Source organism: Loxodonta africana, chromosome 2 (assembly GCF_030014295.1).
Source record: "Loxodonta africana isolate mLoxAfr1 chromosome 2, mLoxAfr1.hap2, whole genome shotgun sequence".
In the NCBI taxonomy this organism is placed as follows: domain Eukaryota; kingdom Metazoa; phylum Chordata; class Mammalia; order Proboscidea; family Elephantidae; genus Loxodonta; species Loxodonta africana.
In genome coordinates, this window is record NC_087343.1 from 88,760,961 (window position 1) to 88,780,855 (window position 19,895).

Genomic DNA, 19,895 nt, shown 5'->3' on the forward strand with positions numbered 1-19,895 from the left:
ATTACATTCTTTGAGTTGGGCAACCATTCTCATCTTCCTTGTCTGAATTGTTCCTCTGCCATTAACATAAACTCACTGCCCCCTAACGTTCTTATCTAGTCTTTAGAATTGCTGTTATCACTTTGATCCCATATAAATCTTAAAAGAGCATAATACCCAAGGCAGACATTCTTTACTAGTTAGGCTAAGCTATTGTTTGGTTTTAAGACTTCAGGGAATATTTTTGGTTTAAGTTTTAAAAATTATCTCACGGTAATAGTTTCAGGGGTTCATCCAGTCCCCATGGCTCCAGAAAGTCTAGCGTCCATAAAAATTTGGAATTCTGTTCTGCATTTCCCCCTTTTGATCAGGATTCTTCTATAGAATCTTTGATCAAAATGTTCAGTAATGGTATCTAGAGATCATCCAGTTCTTCTGGCCTCATGGCAAAGGAGGCACTTGTTCATAAAGAAAACTTCTATTTTTAATTCCTTGATTCTGACCAAAATACATCTCTGAGTGCTAGGCTATCTGGTAATATCTTCATAAGAAAAAGTTTTTATGATATTGGAGAAATAAAATGAAAAGATAATAAAAGTATTGCCCTATAGTTGGTTTCCGTTAATTTGCTCAGCTTTTGATCCTTTAAAAAACATTTAGAAACTCAAATAATCTGACTTCCCTCTTTTTCATATAACCCTTTATCTTATTGTTCAAAAATGCTTCAAAAAAACAAAAAACCAAACCCAGTGCAGTCGAATTGATCCTGACTCATAGCGACCCTATAGGACAGAGTAGAAGTGCCCCACAGAGTTTCCAAGGAGTGCCTGGAGGATTCGAACTGTCGACCCTTTGGTTGGCAGCATAGCACTTAACCACTACGCCACCAGGGCTTCCAAAAATGCTTGAAGGTCCCCAAATTAGTTAATTATGCTCCCTAGGAAAGCCCTTACTCTTTACAAATTGGAGGTTTTGAAGTCCTTTGGGCCTTTCCTATAGGCATGAAGAGCCCACATGCCATGATATCTTTTCAAGTGCACTTAGATCAGATGACTGTATCTCAACACCTTCTTTCCACTTTTCACTTTTAAGAAACAGCATTATGAGAGGATTAGCTGAAGTTGCGAAAAGAGCTGATTCCCGTTTATCATCTCCATAACATGTCTGTTTCTTAAAAGCGAGGTCATCAGATATGTTTGTATTGTTTATACACACGTATGTTATGAGTATAAAATTTATGAATTGAGAAATATTGGACTCCTTGCTCAGTATGAGAAGGCAGCCAGTATAAGATAGCATGCTTGAGTGGGACCACAAATGGACTTCGGCTAGCAGAGCTAATAGGGAAATATGGTTCACAGGACCCAGTATTGATCTCTAGATTTTTAGTTCCGTGTGTCTCTTATCTCCTGGGGGATTGATTATTGATGTAAAATATCAAATGATTTTCTATTATTACAATAATTAAGGATGCAAAAACATCTGACAAGATTTGGAAAAGATATCTGTGTATCTTCATTACTGATGTGATTTTTTTTTTTTTTTAACACACTGGATATACCTTATCAAAGAGTTGACACCATTTTTAATTTCTCAAATTTTGAAAATGTTTGGTATTTTAGAATTTCTGAGGAAATTTGGTTGAGATTGATATTAGGTGTTTTTTGTTCGCTTTTCCTTTTTTTTGCTTCATATACTGTCAGCATTTTATTTTCATTAAGAATATTAAAGGTGAATAAAAGTGAAGCATTAATTTCTTTTTGGTTATTGGATGTATATGTATGTGTCAGAAAACTTTAACATCTTATAGGACTTCAAGCTTTTTCTATTTAAGTTCAAGAGGTATTTCTTAAGCCCTTTGGTATGGCAGTCTATTATATTTTTAAAATAAGGGAACAAAATTTTTTTTGTTACACATTAAAATGAAATATATTTTAATAAAGAAATGTGATCCTCATACATCTTTGCTGAGTAAAAAATTGGTATGCACTTACATTTAATTAAAAGCTCTTAAACTTAAATTGTAAAATTCCCTAAAGAGAACATGAACTTTAACCAGGTGCCTATGCATCTTAGCAACTATGTTTTGTGTCCGTTAACAGTATGACTGGAAGACTTGTGCTATGTCTACAAAGCTCTGCCATGAAGTACTAAAAAATACTTGGTGAATAATATGAGGTCAGCTAGCAATAAAGCTTTGTATGAAATGCCATTAAAAAACCTATTAACCATGCTACTAGTATATTCAAGTCAAGCTGTTAAAATATATTCATATAAACATAGAAAAGATTATACACACACTGTGTAGAGTTCTGTGGTCTGACTCCTGAAATCCAAATAAAAGTTATGTTACCCTAGAATACAATTCAAAAATAGAGCAGTCTTTTATAAGGACTTGTTCACCTAAAAGTGTGGAACATTTAATACTCCATTGGGTTGTTCTGTTGGTACAATATAGACCAGTTATAATTTTGGAACGAGATACCTACTTTCACAATAGCACAGGTACCCCCCACCACACCCCACAAGGAAACTTTTCTGGTTTGCAATAATTATAGCCTTTGCAACTTTTTAATAATCTGTGTGGTAGATGGGGGTGGAAACAGGAAAGGGGGATGAGGAGGTAATTTTAGAGGCTGAATCAACAAAGAGAAGCAAGTGGGAATGTGGGTGAGACGTGAGGTGATGGTGACAGGAGTGTGGGGTGGCCAGAAGGAATTATCTATAGTAAAGAGATTTCGTACCCCCCACCCAGGCCATTTTAAAAGCCTGGGAACAAGCCTAACCACAGTGAGAGAATAAAATGTAGATTGAGTTGCAGACAATCTGTTCGTAGGAAAATTTAACTTCATAGTCCTAGGTAATTAACATTTCCCCTATCCCTGAACTGATATTAAGAAACCCAGTAATAGCTTATTTAATTAATGGATAATAATGGGTAAAAAAAAAAAAAAAAAAAGTAGTTGCTTATTCCTTTCAGCAAAAGCAAACAAAATAATTTCAACTCTCATTTCATATCCTGGTTTCATTTAAGAAATCCTATTTAGTAGAAAAATTCTATTAATAATTATGAAAATGAACACTTTAATATAGTTTCTTCACAGTTTTTTTTTCTTGTGCTTTAAATGAAAGTTTATAGTTCTAGTTTCTCATTCAAAAATTTATACACACATTGTTATGTGATCCTAGTTGCTATCCCTATAATGTGACAGCACACTCCCCTTTCTACCCTGGATTTCCTGTGTCCATTCAACTAGTTCCTGTCCCTTTCTGCCTTCTCATCTTGCCTCCGGACAGGAGGGAGCTTCCCATTTAGTCTCTTGTATCTACTTGAACTAAGAAGCACACTCTTCACGAGTATCATTTTATGTCTTATAGTCCAGTCTAATCTTTGTCTAAAGAGTTGGCTTCGGGAATGGTTTTAGTTCTGGGTTAACGGAGAGTCCGGGGGTCAATCACTTTTTTATAATGTGCCAATAATTCTTTGGTCATTGCTGGCTTCATGGTCGTATAGGAAGCGTAAGATGAAACAGCTTGAAATGTTTCTAGACTTTCAATGATTTTGAAGGCAAGTCAGATCAGATATTGGGAAGTGGGTGAAGAAAGGAATCAGTCTGAATTTAATGATTGGTACATTTGCAATATGCACACTCAGGAATTTCCTTTTAAAATAGGGAGAAAAGAGTTTAGTAAGGCCAGTTCTCTAACCTATTGGAAAGAGCGTTAGAGAGAGAGAGAGAAGAAACTTGGAAGTCTTGAGACTCTAGAAAGTTGGTAAGCAAGTGTCAGCCAGAGGGTCTGATACATAATAGGCACTTAGTAAATTTTGTGTAATCACTGGGGTCCTGGGGAGATAGTAAGGTTATGGTAGCATGCATAGTTATGGTAGTGCATTTAATTTTTGTGCAAAAGGCAAGATGAAGTAGAGCTGTGTGGGGAAGTATGTGCAAAGGTCATATTTTTGCTATGTGTGCATTGCTGTGATTCAAATATTGTGATAGTCATTTAAGTTAGAAAATGGAATATACTGCATCTAACAGTTGAGTCTTTCAGTAAAATATTCTGATATGGTATGGTAGAATATTCAAAAATGCTAAACGTCCTCAAAGATTTATGAACAACAGGGAAGGTTTGAGTTCTTTATCCAATGAGTGGAAAAAGGACTAAAAGAATTCTATGATTTGTTCATTGGAGCTAAAAGGACCGTCTAGAAAGTGAATGTCCAAGTATTTTATTAATAGAATTGATAGTTGATAAAGTCAGTGAAATTGTATAAATTGCTTATTTACAATCAAAGTCCTTCTTTGTTTTCTTTCCCAGAAAACATTTTATTTTAAATTATTCATTCCTTTGTAAGATATTTACTTGCGTGCCATAAACATTCATCAGCTCCTTTGACACACTGACACACACCTTAGTGTCTTCTCTCCTTCTGCTTTTCTTTACCCCACCTTCTTCTGAGGCATCAACATAATACTTGATTTCTATCTACAGTTATTCACTAAGAAGATCATGGGGTATATTTACATCAGCTTTATTGTTTTAAAAGTAATGAATTTACTTACAAACCAATAAAAATCTAAAATAGTAATGAGTGGTTTTACCCTATTCTCAGTCTACCAAAACGAAACAAAACAAAAAAAACCCACTGCCGTCGAGTTGATTCATAAATATATAATATCGAGCCAATATTTTCTTATTTATCTTCATGTTTGGCTAGAGAAGCCTAACTAAATATCTAATTTTAACTCTACTATTTTAAAAAAGGCACAAAATGTGGTGGGGATTCTTTATATGCTTAAAATTGACCATGTGTTTGATTTAAAATTGTTTCTGTGTTTCAGTGAAAGACATTGTGGCACTAAATAGACAGATGTGAATTTAGTGTAATTGTGTGTGATGCTTCTTAATACTGAATTCTAGTTTTACTTATACCAAATAAAACAAAGTAAAAAGGTTGTACGTAAAGTGACAGCAGAAACTGTTTAGGATATGCACATTTTTTTGGAGTTCCAGTTATATCCCATGAAGTTGTACAGAATAGTATAAATAAATCTGCTTTAATTCAAGTATCCTTAAATAGTATTAGCAATAAGAGATAACTTGATTTGATGATTTGATAAAATTATTGATATTTCAAGAGATTCATTAGTGCAAAAAGCATTTAAAATGTATTCTTTCATGTAATTTAAACATTTTCTGCATGTAAGACTTCCACCAGAACCATATTAAGAAGGTGAAATTTTCTGAAGATTTTATTTTGTCATCTGTAAGATCACAGCAACAATTGCAGTGCTGTAATACTGGACCAACTTTTCTTTTTAATTTGTGTTTTAAAAAGTAAGATATTTAGTCATTTTCTTGAAGTGGGCAATATTTGCAACATCTATGGCAGAAATTATCTGGGTTCATTTCATGTTTTTATGGTATACTAGAGTTATGCATTGATCTAACTTCTCTGTATGGTAGAAATATTCTTCATTTGTTTGAATACCCCTAAGTCTTTGTCAAAAGGCTGAATGTATGAGGTGGAATGGAAAGGGGATATAATAAATGAACTATAATGTGTGAAAGTTAAATAAGAAGGACATCTAGTTAGGGTAAAGGTATCCCAGCCCTATACAAATAGTGTTTATTTAGATAATTTAGTGGGAATATGGTGTGAGATATGAATATGGTGAGAGAAGTTTTCTTTTTTTATTAGAGTAAAAGGAATAAATGTAAATATAGTATATGTCTTCAAGTTGCATGAAAGTCTTATGGTTTTTGTTTTTCAAATTTAAAAACCTAGGAGGAGCTTCTGTAGAGTTTATATTGATAGTTCATATGCTTCTATGTTTATGCTGACACAGAATCGACTAGGATACAAGCCATACTGGTTCCTCATCAATGGGGTTGTTTTCTTTTCTGATGTATTAGTAAATACTAGATATTGATACATACCTACATAGAAGGAAGCTGCCTCTTAAACAGGAGCAATTCATGAGAAAACTACTCTTTCTCCTCTAAGATGGGGTTCTGTCATAATAATTCCTCCTATAAACTTATCAGTTTCACCCTAAGCATGTGTTGCATGGATGGGGGATGGGCTGCAAAGTAATTCTGCGACAGTATTTCTGGAGGTGGAAGGGAAGGACAGTGCATAATCCTCCATACCTCTCTTTGTTTTCTCCATGGGTCAGTTGATACACAGGTGCCATTTTGCACTACTGTGTCCCTGTGAGGTTCTTTGGTAGCAGGACCCTCTCCTAGGCCAAACAATGGCCACTACAATGAGGGTGAGGGTCCAGATCTTCCTTCTTTTTAGTGCCCATGTTGAGGAGCTTTGCTGGTGTATTTCTAGTGGAAGAAAAGTCAATTGGCTTAGTAGTTGGTGCCCTATGGCAGTTTACACTCTAGGGAATGTTCTGATGATAAATGCTATTTGAAGTATGCTAGACGTGTCTCCTGAACTTCCCTTGGAGAAAATACAAATATCAAGAACTGTGAATGACCCAATCCAGGTGACCTCCCACAAAGAATAAAGGTGTAAAGACCCTTGCTTTCTGGTTCTTTCCATTAAGCTATCCCTGCACAGAGCAATCCCATCCAGGGCTTCCTGCTCTTGTGTAAGGGGTATGACTGCAGCTGTGGCTTCTCCACAGCTCCTGCCTAACTGCTACAGTGCATGGGGTTGTCACTGCATTGTGAAAACACTGTAAAGAAGCCTCTCTTGGTTACTGAAAATATTCCTCTTCCAAAAACAGTGTTCTCTAGTACAGATTTTGACAAAAGGCCAGAAGGGTTCTCTCCTCATTTTCTTATTGAATAGTGGTTTCTAAGTATTCCCTTACATTCAGGGACAATAATCAATTACTTGTTCTGTTTGATCCAATGAAATGATCACGGTTAAAAATATATATATATATATATGTATATTTTCATTTCACACAAAGATGAGTTCCCATGTCCAGATTACAATGTATATGTGATTTCTCATTTCATTTTAAGGGCTTTGTTGCTTTCGTTAAACCTTAACCTTAAATTGGATTTATTAGATTTATTTATTTTTCCTATTGTTAATATAACAGCAGATTCGAAGACTGAGAATCATGTGTGAAGGGTAACTGCACTTAATGTGAAAAAAATTTGCATCCTTTGGGTGTGTGATTGTGGTCAGCCTTGCTATCGGTATCTTCTGTAGTACACTGCCAAATCTTCTATTTAAGTATTGTGAAAACTCTTTGTTTTTTTCAGGTCGAATGAGTGATTTGAGTGTAATTGGTCATCCAATAGATTCAGAATCTAAAGAAGAACCTTGTAGTGAAGAAACAGAACCAGAACACGATCTAATTGCTGAAATTTTACCTGAGTTAATTGAAATGGCTATATACCCCAGTGAAGAAGATGAAGAGGAAGAGGAAGACTGTGCAAATGCTACTGATGTAACAACCACCCCATCAGTGCAGTACATAAATGGGAAGCACCTAGTCACCACTGTGCCCAAGGACCAAGAAGCTGCAGAAGCTAGGCGTGGCCAGTTTGAGAGTGTTGCACCTTCTCAAAAAATCTCTCACAGCCATCCGTTTGTAATAGCTGAAACTGAATTGACTCCTGCAGTGCAACCAGATGAATCTAAAGAATCTAAATCACTTGAAATTACATGGAAGCCTGAAACTTACCCTGAAACACCAGAGCGCTTTTCCAGTGGTGAGCATGATGTTTTCCCCACAGTCCAATTCCATGAGGTAGAAGCCACAGAGGGGGCAGACTCAGTCACAGAGAGAAGTCCTGAACTTGATCATCTGATACATAAAAATGCTGAAGAGTCTTCAGGAAATGATGCCATTGACCAAGAATCTCAGAAAGTGGTCTTTTCAAAGGCTACAGAAGTAACACTTGGTGAGGAGGCAGAAAAAATTACTTCTGTCACATATGCTCCAAGCATAGTCCCAAGTTCTGTGTCAGCATATGTTTCAGAAGAATCAGTTACCCTAACAGAAAATCCACAGCCTGCTGATGCATTCTCCACCATAGAAAGCTGGGTAGAAGTAACTCCTAGACATGTTGGAGAGCTTTTAGGGACTCCTTCTTCAATTCTAATGCCAGAAGGCTCTGGGGAAGGAGAAGAGGAAATTAAAATGTTCACTGTGGTAGCTGATTTATCACAGAGAAATACTACAAATACAGAAGGTACTTTAGGTACTAGCAAGATGATCACGGAAAGCCTTTTTGATGTTCCTGTAACTACCATTTATTCCGTTTCTGAACAGCCTTCTGCAGAAATAGTGCCTACCAAATTTCTAAGTGAAACAGACACATCTGAATGGGTTTTTAGTACATCTCTTGAGGGAAAGAAAAAGAAAGATGAGGAGGAAACTCCAGGTACAGCTTCTACAACTGAGAAACATTCACCCACACAGAGATCAGATCAATTAATTTTACCCTCTGAATTAGAAAGTTCAAATGAAACTACATTTAGTGATTCAGTATCTACTACTAGGAAAAGTACTACGTCCTTGACAACATCCACACCGTCTGAAAGGGAAATGACAAGTTTTACTCTCTTTACAGAAACAAATGGTTTAGACAATTCAGGAGCACAGGTCACTGAGCACAGCAGTAGTAGTCAACCTGAGGTTCAGAAAGGGCTGACCACTGTTCCAAGTATTCCTGTCTCCCTCTTTGTAGAGCAGGGCTCTGGAGATGCTGCTGCTGATCCAGAAACCACCACTGTTTCTTCATTTTCATTAAATTTAGAGTCTGATATTCAAACCAAAAAGGAAGCAGCTAGTACTTTGTCTTCCCACGTGGAAAATACATTCCCTTTTGAGCCAACAGGATTTATTTTGAGCACTGTAATGGATAGACAAGTGGCTGAAATTATAAGCCAAACATCCAAGGAAAACTTGATTTCAGAGGTGTCAGGAGAGCCAAGTCATGGGGAAGAAATAAGGGGCTTTCCTACAGATTTTCCTTTGGAGGAAGATTTCAGTGGTGAATTTAGAGAATACTTGACAGTATCTCCTCCAATAACAAAAGAAGAAACAATTATAATGGAAGGCTCTGGAGATACAGTGTTAATGGATACTAAAACCTCACCCTCTGCAGTACCTACTTCAGATCATGCTAATCACGTGCCTCACCCAGAAGGACCTAATAACACCACGGTCAGCACTTCAGCATCCCCTTGGGAAGAGTTCACAGCCTTAGCTGAGGGCTCAGGAGAGCAACTGGTCTCAGTCAGCAGTTCTGTGGATCAAGTGCTTCCCAGTGTCATGGGAAAAGTTTCTGGTATAGATTTCCCATTTACTGGCCAAGAGTTGGGAGAAATGGGAGCTACCACTGCAGCTGATAAAAGACTCACCATTTCACCAACAGCAGAAGCTGAAGATGTTGAATCTCCAACAGAAAAGGGGGAAGTAATAGTTGGTGGCACAATTTCAGTAGACTTTCCCCAAACTTTGGAGCCAGCCAAATTATGGTCCAGTCAAGTCAACCTTGTAAGACAAGAAATTGAAAACAAAACAGCATCAGAAGAAAAGATTAAAGAACAAACATCCTTTGGATCTCCTCAAAGCTCTGTTGCACCAGAACAAATCATTTTTGATTCACAAACATCTTCTGAAACTGAGCCCCCAACAACAGATTCTGTACTAACAACAAAGAAAACTTATAGTGATGACAATGAAATGGAGGAGAAAGTCATTCCCTTAGTACACATGGCTACTTCAGATCCAGGTACAAAGGGCTTGGAACCATACACTGCTGTCCCTGAAGCTACTGAGAAATCACACTTTTTCTTAGCTACTGCTTCAGTGACTGAATCTGTACCATCCGAAAGTATAGTTATGGATTCATCAGTCAAAATGGAGGAAAGTATAAAACCCTTTCCCAAAGATGTGAGACCGACCATTAAAGAGTCAGATACTGATCTCTTATTCTCTGGACTGGGATCAGGAGAAGAAGTTTTACCTACCGTAGCTATAGTATCAGTGAATTTTACTGAAATGGAACAAATCATTAGCACATTACATCCCCAGACCTCTCAAGTGGAAAATTTAGGAACAAGGGTCTCAAGTGTTGTAACTGAAGACTATGAGGGAATGGAAAATGTAACAAATGAAGTTAAGCCACTTATTTCCAAAACCGATAGTACCTCTGAAAGCAGTCCAGCAACATCCAGCTCGACCTTAACGGGAATTTTCAGCGATACCAGAGCAGGAGGACCCACTGCGGCACCCCTCTCCCTCCCCACAGACACTGAACATCCTCAAAAGCAGACTGTCAGCTGGGCAGAAGAACTCCAGACCAGTAAAGCACAAACTCTGACTGAACAAGTTTCCAACGAGACTTCTTCAACAGCAGAAACTAAAGAAACGGCAACCTCTTCTGGTTTTCTGGCTAGAACTTACAGCCTCGAAATGGCCAAAGGATTTGTTACATCAGCACCAAAACCATCTGAATTGTTTTATGAACATTCTGGAGAGGGATCTGGGGAATTAGGTACTGTTGATTTAGTCCACACTTCTGGAACTACTCAGGCAACCAGGCAAGGAAGCACCACATTTGTTTCGAATAGATTCCTGGAAGAACACCCTGAGGTTTCTAGTGCTAAAGCTGTTACTGATGATGGATTCCCAACTGTTTCAGTAGTGCCTTCTCCTCATTCAGAGCGGAATGAAAGCTCCCCTGATCCAACTAGCACACCATCAAATACAATGCTCTATGAGAGGTCCGCAGAGAGTGCTACAAGTAGTTTCCCAGACAGTTTCAGAGGATTCGAGGATTCCACCTTAAAGCCTGACAGGAGAAAAGCCACAGAAAATATTATTATAGACCTGGACAAAGAGGACAAGGATTTAATATTGACAATTACAGAGAGTACTATCCTGGAAATTCTACCTGAGCTGACATCAGATAAAAATACTATCATAGATATTGATCACACTAAACCTGTATATGAAGACATCCTTGGAATGCAAACAGACACAGATCCAGAGCTACCAGCAGGACCACATGGCAATAATGAAGAAAGCTCTCAAGTTCAAGAGGAATATGGTGCAGCGGTTAACCATTCTTTAATCAAAGAAAAACTGGAGGGTTCTGGTGACACTCTTCTGGCTAGCTATACTCAGGCAACACATAACGAATCAACGGCTCCTGAAGACAGGAGCCAATTAGATCACATGGGTTTTATCTTCACAACAGAGATCCCTGTCCTTAGCACAGCAACAGAATTAGAGACTTTACTTCCCACAGCAGCATCCCTGCCCATTCCTAGCCAATCTGCCACTATAAATCCAGAGATTGAAGAGCCCAAAATTGAAACTAAAACCCTGGATGACATTTTTGAATCAAGCACTTTGTCTGATGGTCAAGCTATCGCAGACCAAAGTGAAATAATATCAACATTGGGCCAGTTGGAAAGAACACAGAAGGAGTATGAAGAAAAGAAATATGTAGGCCCTTCATTTCAGCCAGAATTCTCTTCAGGAGCTGGGGAGACACTGATAGATCATACGCCGGATGTAAGTATTGGTACTATCCATCTTATGGCTCACAGTTTAACAGAGGCACCTACAGTGGTGGAAGCATCCAACCCCCCAGGTTATACTGATACAACGTTAGCAGCTTCAGCATTTGCAAAGTTATCCTCTCAGACACCGTCATCTCCAGTCACTATCTACTCAGGCAGCGGAGCCTCTGAACACACAGAGGATCTCGAGACAAGTGCTTTGCCAGGTACGGGTGTGGAAACATCTCAAATGTCTTCAGGAGATTCTGCCAAGGAAGCTTATGCAAATATTGAAGCCACTTTCAAACCATCACTTGAAAAATACTTTCACGCAACTGAGCCTCCATCCTCATCTCCCAACACAGAATTAGAACTTTCAGAAGTTGAAAGTAAACCTGAGTCATTAGAGGAAAGGGAAGCTTCTCCCACAGAACTAATTGCTGAGGAAAGGTTTGAGGTTCACCAAGACTCCAAAAACAAAACCAGTGTTCAGCTTTCTGGAGAAACAGTCAAGGAGTTTCTCAGTATTAGAACGCCTGAAACTGGAACTGTTGTCACAGCTGCAGGTGAAATTAAATTAGAAAGTGCTTCACAGTGGCCACATTCCACTTCTGCTCCTGCGACTGAGGGGATCGAGACAGGTGTGGTACCTCAGCCCAGCCCACAAACTTCTGAGAAGCCCACCGTTCCTTCTTCTCTGGAAATAAACCCTGAAACACAAGCAGCTTTGAGCAGAGGGGAGTATTCCACAGTAACAGCATCAGAACAGCAAGTTTCAGCCAGAATTCTTGACTCTAATAATCAGGCAACAGTAAGCACTGCGGAGTTAAATACTGAGCTAGCCACACCATCATTTTCCCTTTTGGAAACTTCTAATGAAAGTGATTTCCTGATTGGCATTAATGAAGAGTCAGTGGAAGGCACAGCAGTCTATTTACCAGGTAAGGCCACAATATTTATAAAGCTGTTTCTAAACCTGGAAACAGTTGCTTAGTTCTAACATATGTGTATATATTTTTATTGTGATGTTAAATCAATGTAGATTTTCATATTGTTCACATAACCACAGGTCAGGCCACAGTATTAAGCCTATAATGAGATGCAGCGAAAGTAAGTATAGATTATTTCTAAGCTTTAAATATATACTTCAAATTTTTCTGGGTTTTAAAAACGACATACAGTTGTAACATAAAAAATAAAATTATTAATGGTGTAAAAATTTAATTTGTTTTTACTCATAACTAAAATATTGCTGTATTGCTATATGTTCTGTAGTTATGCATCTTAGTTTTAAAAACAAACAAAAAATACTGAGTATTTTTTCCCCCCTTTTTTAATCTCTCCCAATGGGCGTGATTGTGGCAATATCAAAATCTGTCAGGTTTTGAAAACGTGAGATTAGTAAGTAGCTGCTTACTATGTTTTGCAGAGTTTGCGCGATATCAGTTGTCTGTTCATACTTTCGTGTAAATTCTTTGCTTCAGATAGTTCACATAGTCTTATAACATAGTGCCTAGCCATAGTGGGTATTCATTCAGTGAACATTCATGTTCTGCCTGTGGAGGGAAGGTTTCTGTGTATCTACTGAATGTACAGAAAGCACAAATTTGATACTGCTTCATATAGACCATCTTATTTGATCTTTACAAAAAATCTGCAAAGCGCATATTATTATTCCCATTTAAAAGATTAGGATGTGGAGATTCAGAGAGGTGCAGTAACTTGCCTAAGGATGCACAGCCATATAGTAGTAAATGCGGAATTTAATCCAGATCAACTTGGCTATGAAATCCATGTTCTTTAGTGGAAAGAGCTGCTTTCTAATATAGTCTTTAAAAAGCAACTGAGATTTGATGATATGTAAACCAGAAATTTGGGGATATTTACTTTGTAGAATTTATTTTCCTGTTAACCTAGCCTGAGAATATGGAGAAGTTGGCTTTATTGTGTTTCCAAGGAAAGTTATTATTTAAGTAACAATGTTAGTGGACTTGACATGTTGACATCATCACCTAGCTGCTACCAAGAAAAAAAAAAAAAAAAAAAAGAATACTTTAAGGGTAGTGGTGATTGAAAATGTACTTTTAATTTTAATGAATATATTTTACAGCATGACTATAGTTAGAATTATTCTTCTGATTAGGTCAAAGTTATTTTTTGTGTCTCTAATACTTCATTTTGATGTGTTTCAGGTAGAGTAAAATAGTCATAAAAGTAATTTTTTCTTTTTTATAAATAGCTTGAAGTATATTATGAATGAAGTTTACCAAAGATGGTTTACATTGGAATTTTTTTTTTATTGTTCTTGTTGCTCTATATTTAATCTGTAAATGATAATCAAATAGTCTGGCCAATATTCACTCTTTTGTAATTTAGTTGAAATATAATTCAGGTTGGTAAAATGTGATATAGAAATAGTTGGTAACAACAATTAAATATATAGAGAAAGGAATACATATATACCAGTTATCCAGTCCACAGTGTTTACAAAGAATTTGTGTTTTTTTATTCATTGCAGGGAAAAAAAAAAAAAAAGCCTCTTTAGTTTCATTCAGTAAACAGAAACTAATATTGGGTTGCCTGGTCTATCTGTTGCAGATGCAGTTTTCAGAGGTTAATACAAACTGTTTAGGGAAGGATACAGTTCAGGAAAACAAAGCTTTTCTCCTAATCTGGACTACTTCAAGTCCACAAAAAGGCCCAGTTTCTTGCCAAGCCCTTGTCTCACACGCTCAGACTCGCGTCTAGTGTCTGTGGTGGGAATAGTAACAGTATTTCATGTTTGTGTGGCACATTACAGTTTCACCAAGCACTTTCACATAAGTATCATTTGGATTTTGCATGGAGGGTAATGTATAGATAGGTTGTTGACTGCAGCCTCGTTGCTAGGCAGTGGCGTTTCAAACGGAGAAAGATAAAAAATAAAATGGCTGTTTTGGGAACTATAAGAGTCTTAGAAAATTTGGGGTAGTTTTTAGAAAAGCAAGGGTAAGCATCTGAATTAACCTAACTTTAACACGAACCCCCAACGTGTGAATGTATATCTATCAAGTCTTTCTAATAGTTCAGAATTTACTTAACACTCAGAAAGTTTGAGTTTGACTTCCCAGTGTGGGAAAGGCTCAGTTATCTCCTACAGAAATAACTCGTTTGTTCTAATACCCCTTAAGTTAATGTTTCATAATTAGTTAGATATCTTCTTTGCATGGGCAATTATTTAAAGGCTTCAGGACTTAAGATTCCTGAAAATATGGTTGTATTCCATATATAATCTATTTCCTTTCAATTATTTTGTGAAACTTTTAACTCTCATTTGGACTCTTGAATATTTGGGAACTTAAGCAATGCTGACAAAGTATGCAAACAATAAATACAAGCTATTCGTGTCAATACAACTATCCAAATAATCCCACAGAATAAACCAAGTGCTTCAAATTGTATCAAACCGTTTGCATTTAAGAAATATATTTCAGACCGTTCTTGTCGTAAGTTTACGTCTTTAGCCTTTATCTGCTAGGAGCGTCAATTTTATTTGTGTTTTAATAAGAAAATGTTAAGAAAACTTTGGGGTTTCATTTTCGGCAAGGTTTTGTATTTGGGTTTGTTTTGATACAGTAGAGTTTAATCCACATGTTGCTTTTTTTCAAGTATAGTTTAAAGGAGTACATTTGGAACGTGTTTTTGGAAAAGCATGTTCATGTAGCAGAAGAGACTACAGTGCACACTTTCGAAGAAAAACAGTTTCTGAGCATTAAGTGGTAAAAGGCAAAAATAATTCAAATGATGGTAACAAGCCAGTCTGCTAAAAAGAATGCATGTTTTGTGTTCCCAGCCATTTCACATGAACTAACCCCATTTAAAAGAATACATTTTCCATTCACTGTGCACATATGTGTAACCATTTTTGACTAAAATCAATTGCCATTATCATGCCAACTAAATCTGCTGTAGAGTATATTAGTTGCCAGATATAGTACAAAATATTGTTTAAAAAGAATGCTGATTGAATCCCAGAAATGAATAGATGCAATTGTAACAATTAGCTGTAATGCCAAGAAACACTCCAGAGAGTAAAGCTCATGTTAATTTTTGTGTGTAGCCTCTCTAAATTGCTATGGTAAAGCTTATATGATGGTAGCAGTAAGTGGCGTTTTGTTTTTGCTAAAATATGTTGAAACCTTAGTGATGAGCCTGATCACTTTTCTTATTTTCCTGAACATCGTAGGATCTGATCGTTGCAAAACGAACCCATGCCTTAATGGAGGCACCTGCTATCCTACTGACACTGCCTATGTGTGCACCTGTGTGCCAGGATACAGTGGAGACCAGTGTGAACTTGGTAAGGTGTTCTTGGCTGAAAGTAGGTGATTCTTTTCCAGATTGCGTATATAGTGCTTGAATCAATCGGAGGAGTGCAGGGAAGCACAGGTGTAGATGAATTATCTGCTAACGAATGAAGTTAAGGCCTAAGAGTAATTTAATTAGGAGCCAAAAAGGGGGAACAGCTGTTTACTGAATTCTGTGATTATACACAAGCTTCAATGAGGCTGGAAACCCTGGTGGTATAGCGGTTAAGTGCTATGGCTGCTAACCAAAGGGTCGGCAGCTCAAATCCACCAGGCACTCCTTAGAAGCGCTGTGGGATAGTCCTGTAGGGCCGCTATGAGTCCGAATCGACTCGACAGCACTCAGTTTGGTTTTTGTTGGTCAGTGAGGCTTACTGAGGCCAGCCATTTCTTTTTGTGGATTTACAGGTAGGTTTTACAGATGTAAAGATGCGTAAATGTTAACAAAAAGATTGAATCTATAGCCCGAATCTGCATAACAGTAAATGATCAAGTTAAAGAAAACCTTTTTTCCCAGAATGCTATATTCAAAAATTAAGGAATTTAGTTGTTAGGTTTTGGGATAACTTGTTCCTCTGTGGAATGGGCTAAAAATCCTTCTCTGGGCCTCCTCAGTGGCCAGATGCACCTCTACCTCAAGGACGTCTGGGGCTTGTCTTCCTCCCTTCTTTTGCGTCCCAAAGAATATAATGAGCTGTTTACTAAATCAGTTCCTTTTATGCCCGTATTCTTGTTAAGGCTTTCTCTTTTTCCTGTCTTTTTTTTTTTTTTCAAATAAAGGCCCAGTTTTGATGTGAGAAAATCTGTGAGAAAAGAGATGGAGTGTATTATCCAGGTGCTCTTTTTAGAGGTGCCATGAAGGTTTGCTTATAATGATTGAGTAAAGGCTCAACGATAGCACTTCAGATTACTCTGAGATATTGAGATAAAATCCCCAGAACTCCTGTTAAAAGAGCACTGGTTTAAAAATAATACAGCACATTTAGTGAGCTCTATTTTTGTGCTGATTAGTGAGGATATAGATATAACTATAAAACAAAAACAAACTCACTGTTGTGGAATTGATCTTGATTCATAGCAACCCTATAAGACAAAGTAAAACTGCCCCATAGGGTTTCCAAAGACCAGCTGGTGGATTTGAACTGCTGACCTTTTGGTTAGCATCTGAGCTCTTAACCACTGCACCACCAGACTTCAAGATAGCAACAGATAACAATTACGGAATAATTACATCTTAAAATATCAAATATACATACATAAAAACATCTATTTGGTCCCCTTTCTGTTTTATATTATTAATCAATTAAAAACAATTTAATGACAAAAACAGTAACAACAAAATGTGTATGTATACAGAAATAATGAGAATGTTCATGCATTGTGAAGAATGTAACCAATGTCATTGAACAATTTGTATAGATATTGATGAATGGGAACCTAAGCTGCTGTGTTAACCTTCATCGAAAACAATCAATATATGTATGTGTGTAGGCATATATGTATATAGGTATGTATATGTGAGTATATACAAAAAACAAAAAAACCAAACCCATTGCCATTGAGTCGATTCCAACTAATAGCAAACTTACAGGACAGATTAGAACTGCCCCATACAGTTTCCAAGGAGCACTTGGTGGATTCAAACTGCTGACCTTTTGGTTAGCAGCCAAGCTCCTAACCACTATGCCACCAGGGTTTCTGTGAGTATATATATATATATATGGCTGTATGTACACATTCACATATATAATAAAGCATATAGAGGGCATAGTTACAGATACTTCTTAGGCATTACCAACCACCTTGTGGGATTGGTTTTCTGGGTTTGGATGATTAGGACCATAGTCTTGTGGAACATCACAGTCAATTGGCACGATATAGTTCATTCATAAAGTTATTTTCTACATCCTAGTTTGGTGAGTAGTATCTGGGGGTCTTAAAAGCTTACAAATGGCTGCCTAAGATACAACTATTGGTCTCCACTCCTCTGGAGCAAAAGAGAAAGAAGGAAACCAAAGACTCAAAAAAAGAAACTAGTCTACAGGACAAATAGCCTACATGAACCATGGCCTCATCTACCCTGAGACCAGAAGAACTAGATGGTGCTAGGGCTACAACTACTGACCATTCTAATCAGGGCCTCAATAGATGGACCTGACAGAATGGAAGAAAATCGTGAAACAGAACCTCAAAATCCTAAAAAACGAAAAACTGACTTACTGGACTGGTTGAGACTGGAGGACTTCCTGAGATTATTGTCCTGAGATACTCTTCAAATCGTGAACCCAAACTAACTCCTGAGGCCACCTTGTAGCTAAATAAAAGATTGGCTCGCAAAGTAATGCATATCACCTGTGAGTACTATGCTCCTTTAAGAAATCACCTATATGAGACCAAACAGTCAATAATTACTTTAAAACAAAGATGAGAATGTAAGAGGGCAGGGAAACTAGGTTAATGGGAGTGGAACAACCAGAGTAGAAATAATGAGAATATTCATGCATTATGAAGAATGTAACCAATGTCACTGAACAATTTGTATAGACATTGTAGAATGGGAACCTAAACTGCTATGTAAACCTTCACTGAATACACAATCGAATATTATTAAAAAAAAATAATAATAATGAGTTAATGTATATGGAACTCCTATGCACTTAAAAGGAATTGCTGTCAGGTCAACTCAGATGCATGGTAAACCAATGCGTGTTAGAGTAGAACTATGCTCCGTAGGGCTTTCAGTGGCTGATTTTTCAGAAATAGTCACCAGGCCTGTCTTCAGAGGTGCCTCTGGGTGGACTTGAACTTCCAACTGTTTGATTAGCAGTCAAGCAAGCTAATCTTTTACATCACCCGGGGACTCCCCTAGGCACTTAGAAAACACTATAGAAGTGTTTGGAGCCCTGGTGGTGCAATGGTTAAGAGCTGGGCCGCTAAGCAAAAGGTCTGCAGCTCAAATCCGTCAGCCACTCCTTGGAAACCCTATGGGGACAGTTCTACTCTGTCCTATAGGGTCGATGTGAGTCAGAACCCACTCAGCAGCACATAACAACACCAACAGCGTAGAAGTATTTGGTATCGTTAATATATAATAATCGCCACTAAGGGTATTTCTTTAGGTAAGAATATATTCTATGCCTCATGGAAATTTAACTCATTTTTTATGTTTTTAATTTATTTTTAAATATTCTTTTCATTCAGTTTAAGCATTAATTAAATTTCTAGTGAAATTGCAAAGTGCTAAGGGAATAAAGTCATTAATTTAACCTGGAGAGGTCATAGGGTCTGTGTAGAAAGGTTATACTTGGTATAGATCTTAAAATTGGGGAGGATTTAAATAGGTGGTGGAGGGAAATATGGACACATCTAACAGAAGCACAGAGACCCACAAACTACAAAATGTGTTTGGGGAACTGCAAGTATTCCGGTATGCCTATTTACAGGTTTGTGGGAGGGAAATACATTGGGAGAGAATACTAGAAAACAGATTGGGTCTAGGTAGGTCTGAGAAGGTCCTGGATCAAATGTACTGAATAATTTTACTGTATACTCTACATCAGTGATGTTTTAAGTTCTACTGTGCAGCAGAATCACTTGGATGGCTTTGTAAAACAGATTGTTGTCCCCACTCCCAGAGTTTCTGATTCAGCAGGCCTTGGGTAGGGCCTTGGAACTTGCTTTTTAATATACACAGGTGATGCTGATGCTGCAGGTCCTGGGAGCACACTTTGAGGACCACTGCCATAGGCAATTGGGACTCCTGGAATGCTTGGAAGCAAAAGAGTAAAATTATCATGACTGTGACTAAAGAAGTTGATAGTGAACAGAGTGTAGAGTATATTGTCCAAGGAAGGGCCTAGAGAGAGAGAGGTCAATTAGGTATTTTCAGTATTCTACATGTGAGTTAACTGATGACCCAGAAGTGGTGGTGGGAAGCAAGGGGGGATTTCATGTAACTCTACTAGCAATGGAAACAATGACCCCACTCTGAAGATTTTTGAAATTCTCATAGGGTTGCCAAATTTAACATATAAAAATACAGGATGCCCAGTTAAGTTTTAATGTCAGATAGA

At 37.4% G+C, this 19,895-nt stretch overlaps 1 protein-coding gene across 2 annotated transcripts in view; it reads left to right on the top strand.

Annotated features, from left to right (window-relative positions):
* VCAN (versican) overlaps positions 1-19,895 on the top strand; it is a 119,459-nt gene that overhangs the window by 66,240 nt on the left and 33,324 nt on the right. For both annotated transcript variants that reach the window (XM_003408123.4, XM_003408124.4), the window contains 2 exons: positions 7,216-12,417; positions 15,702-15,815. In XM_003408123.4, the coding sequence (XP_003408171.2) occupies positions 7,216-12,417; positions 15,702-15,815 (5,316 nt within the window). The remainder of the gene's footprint in view (positions 1-7,215; positions 12,418-15,701; positions 15,816-19,895) is intronic.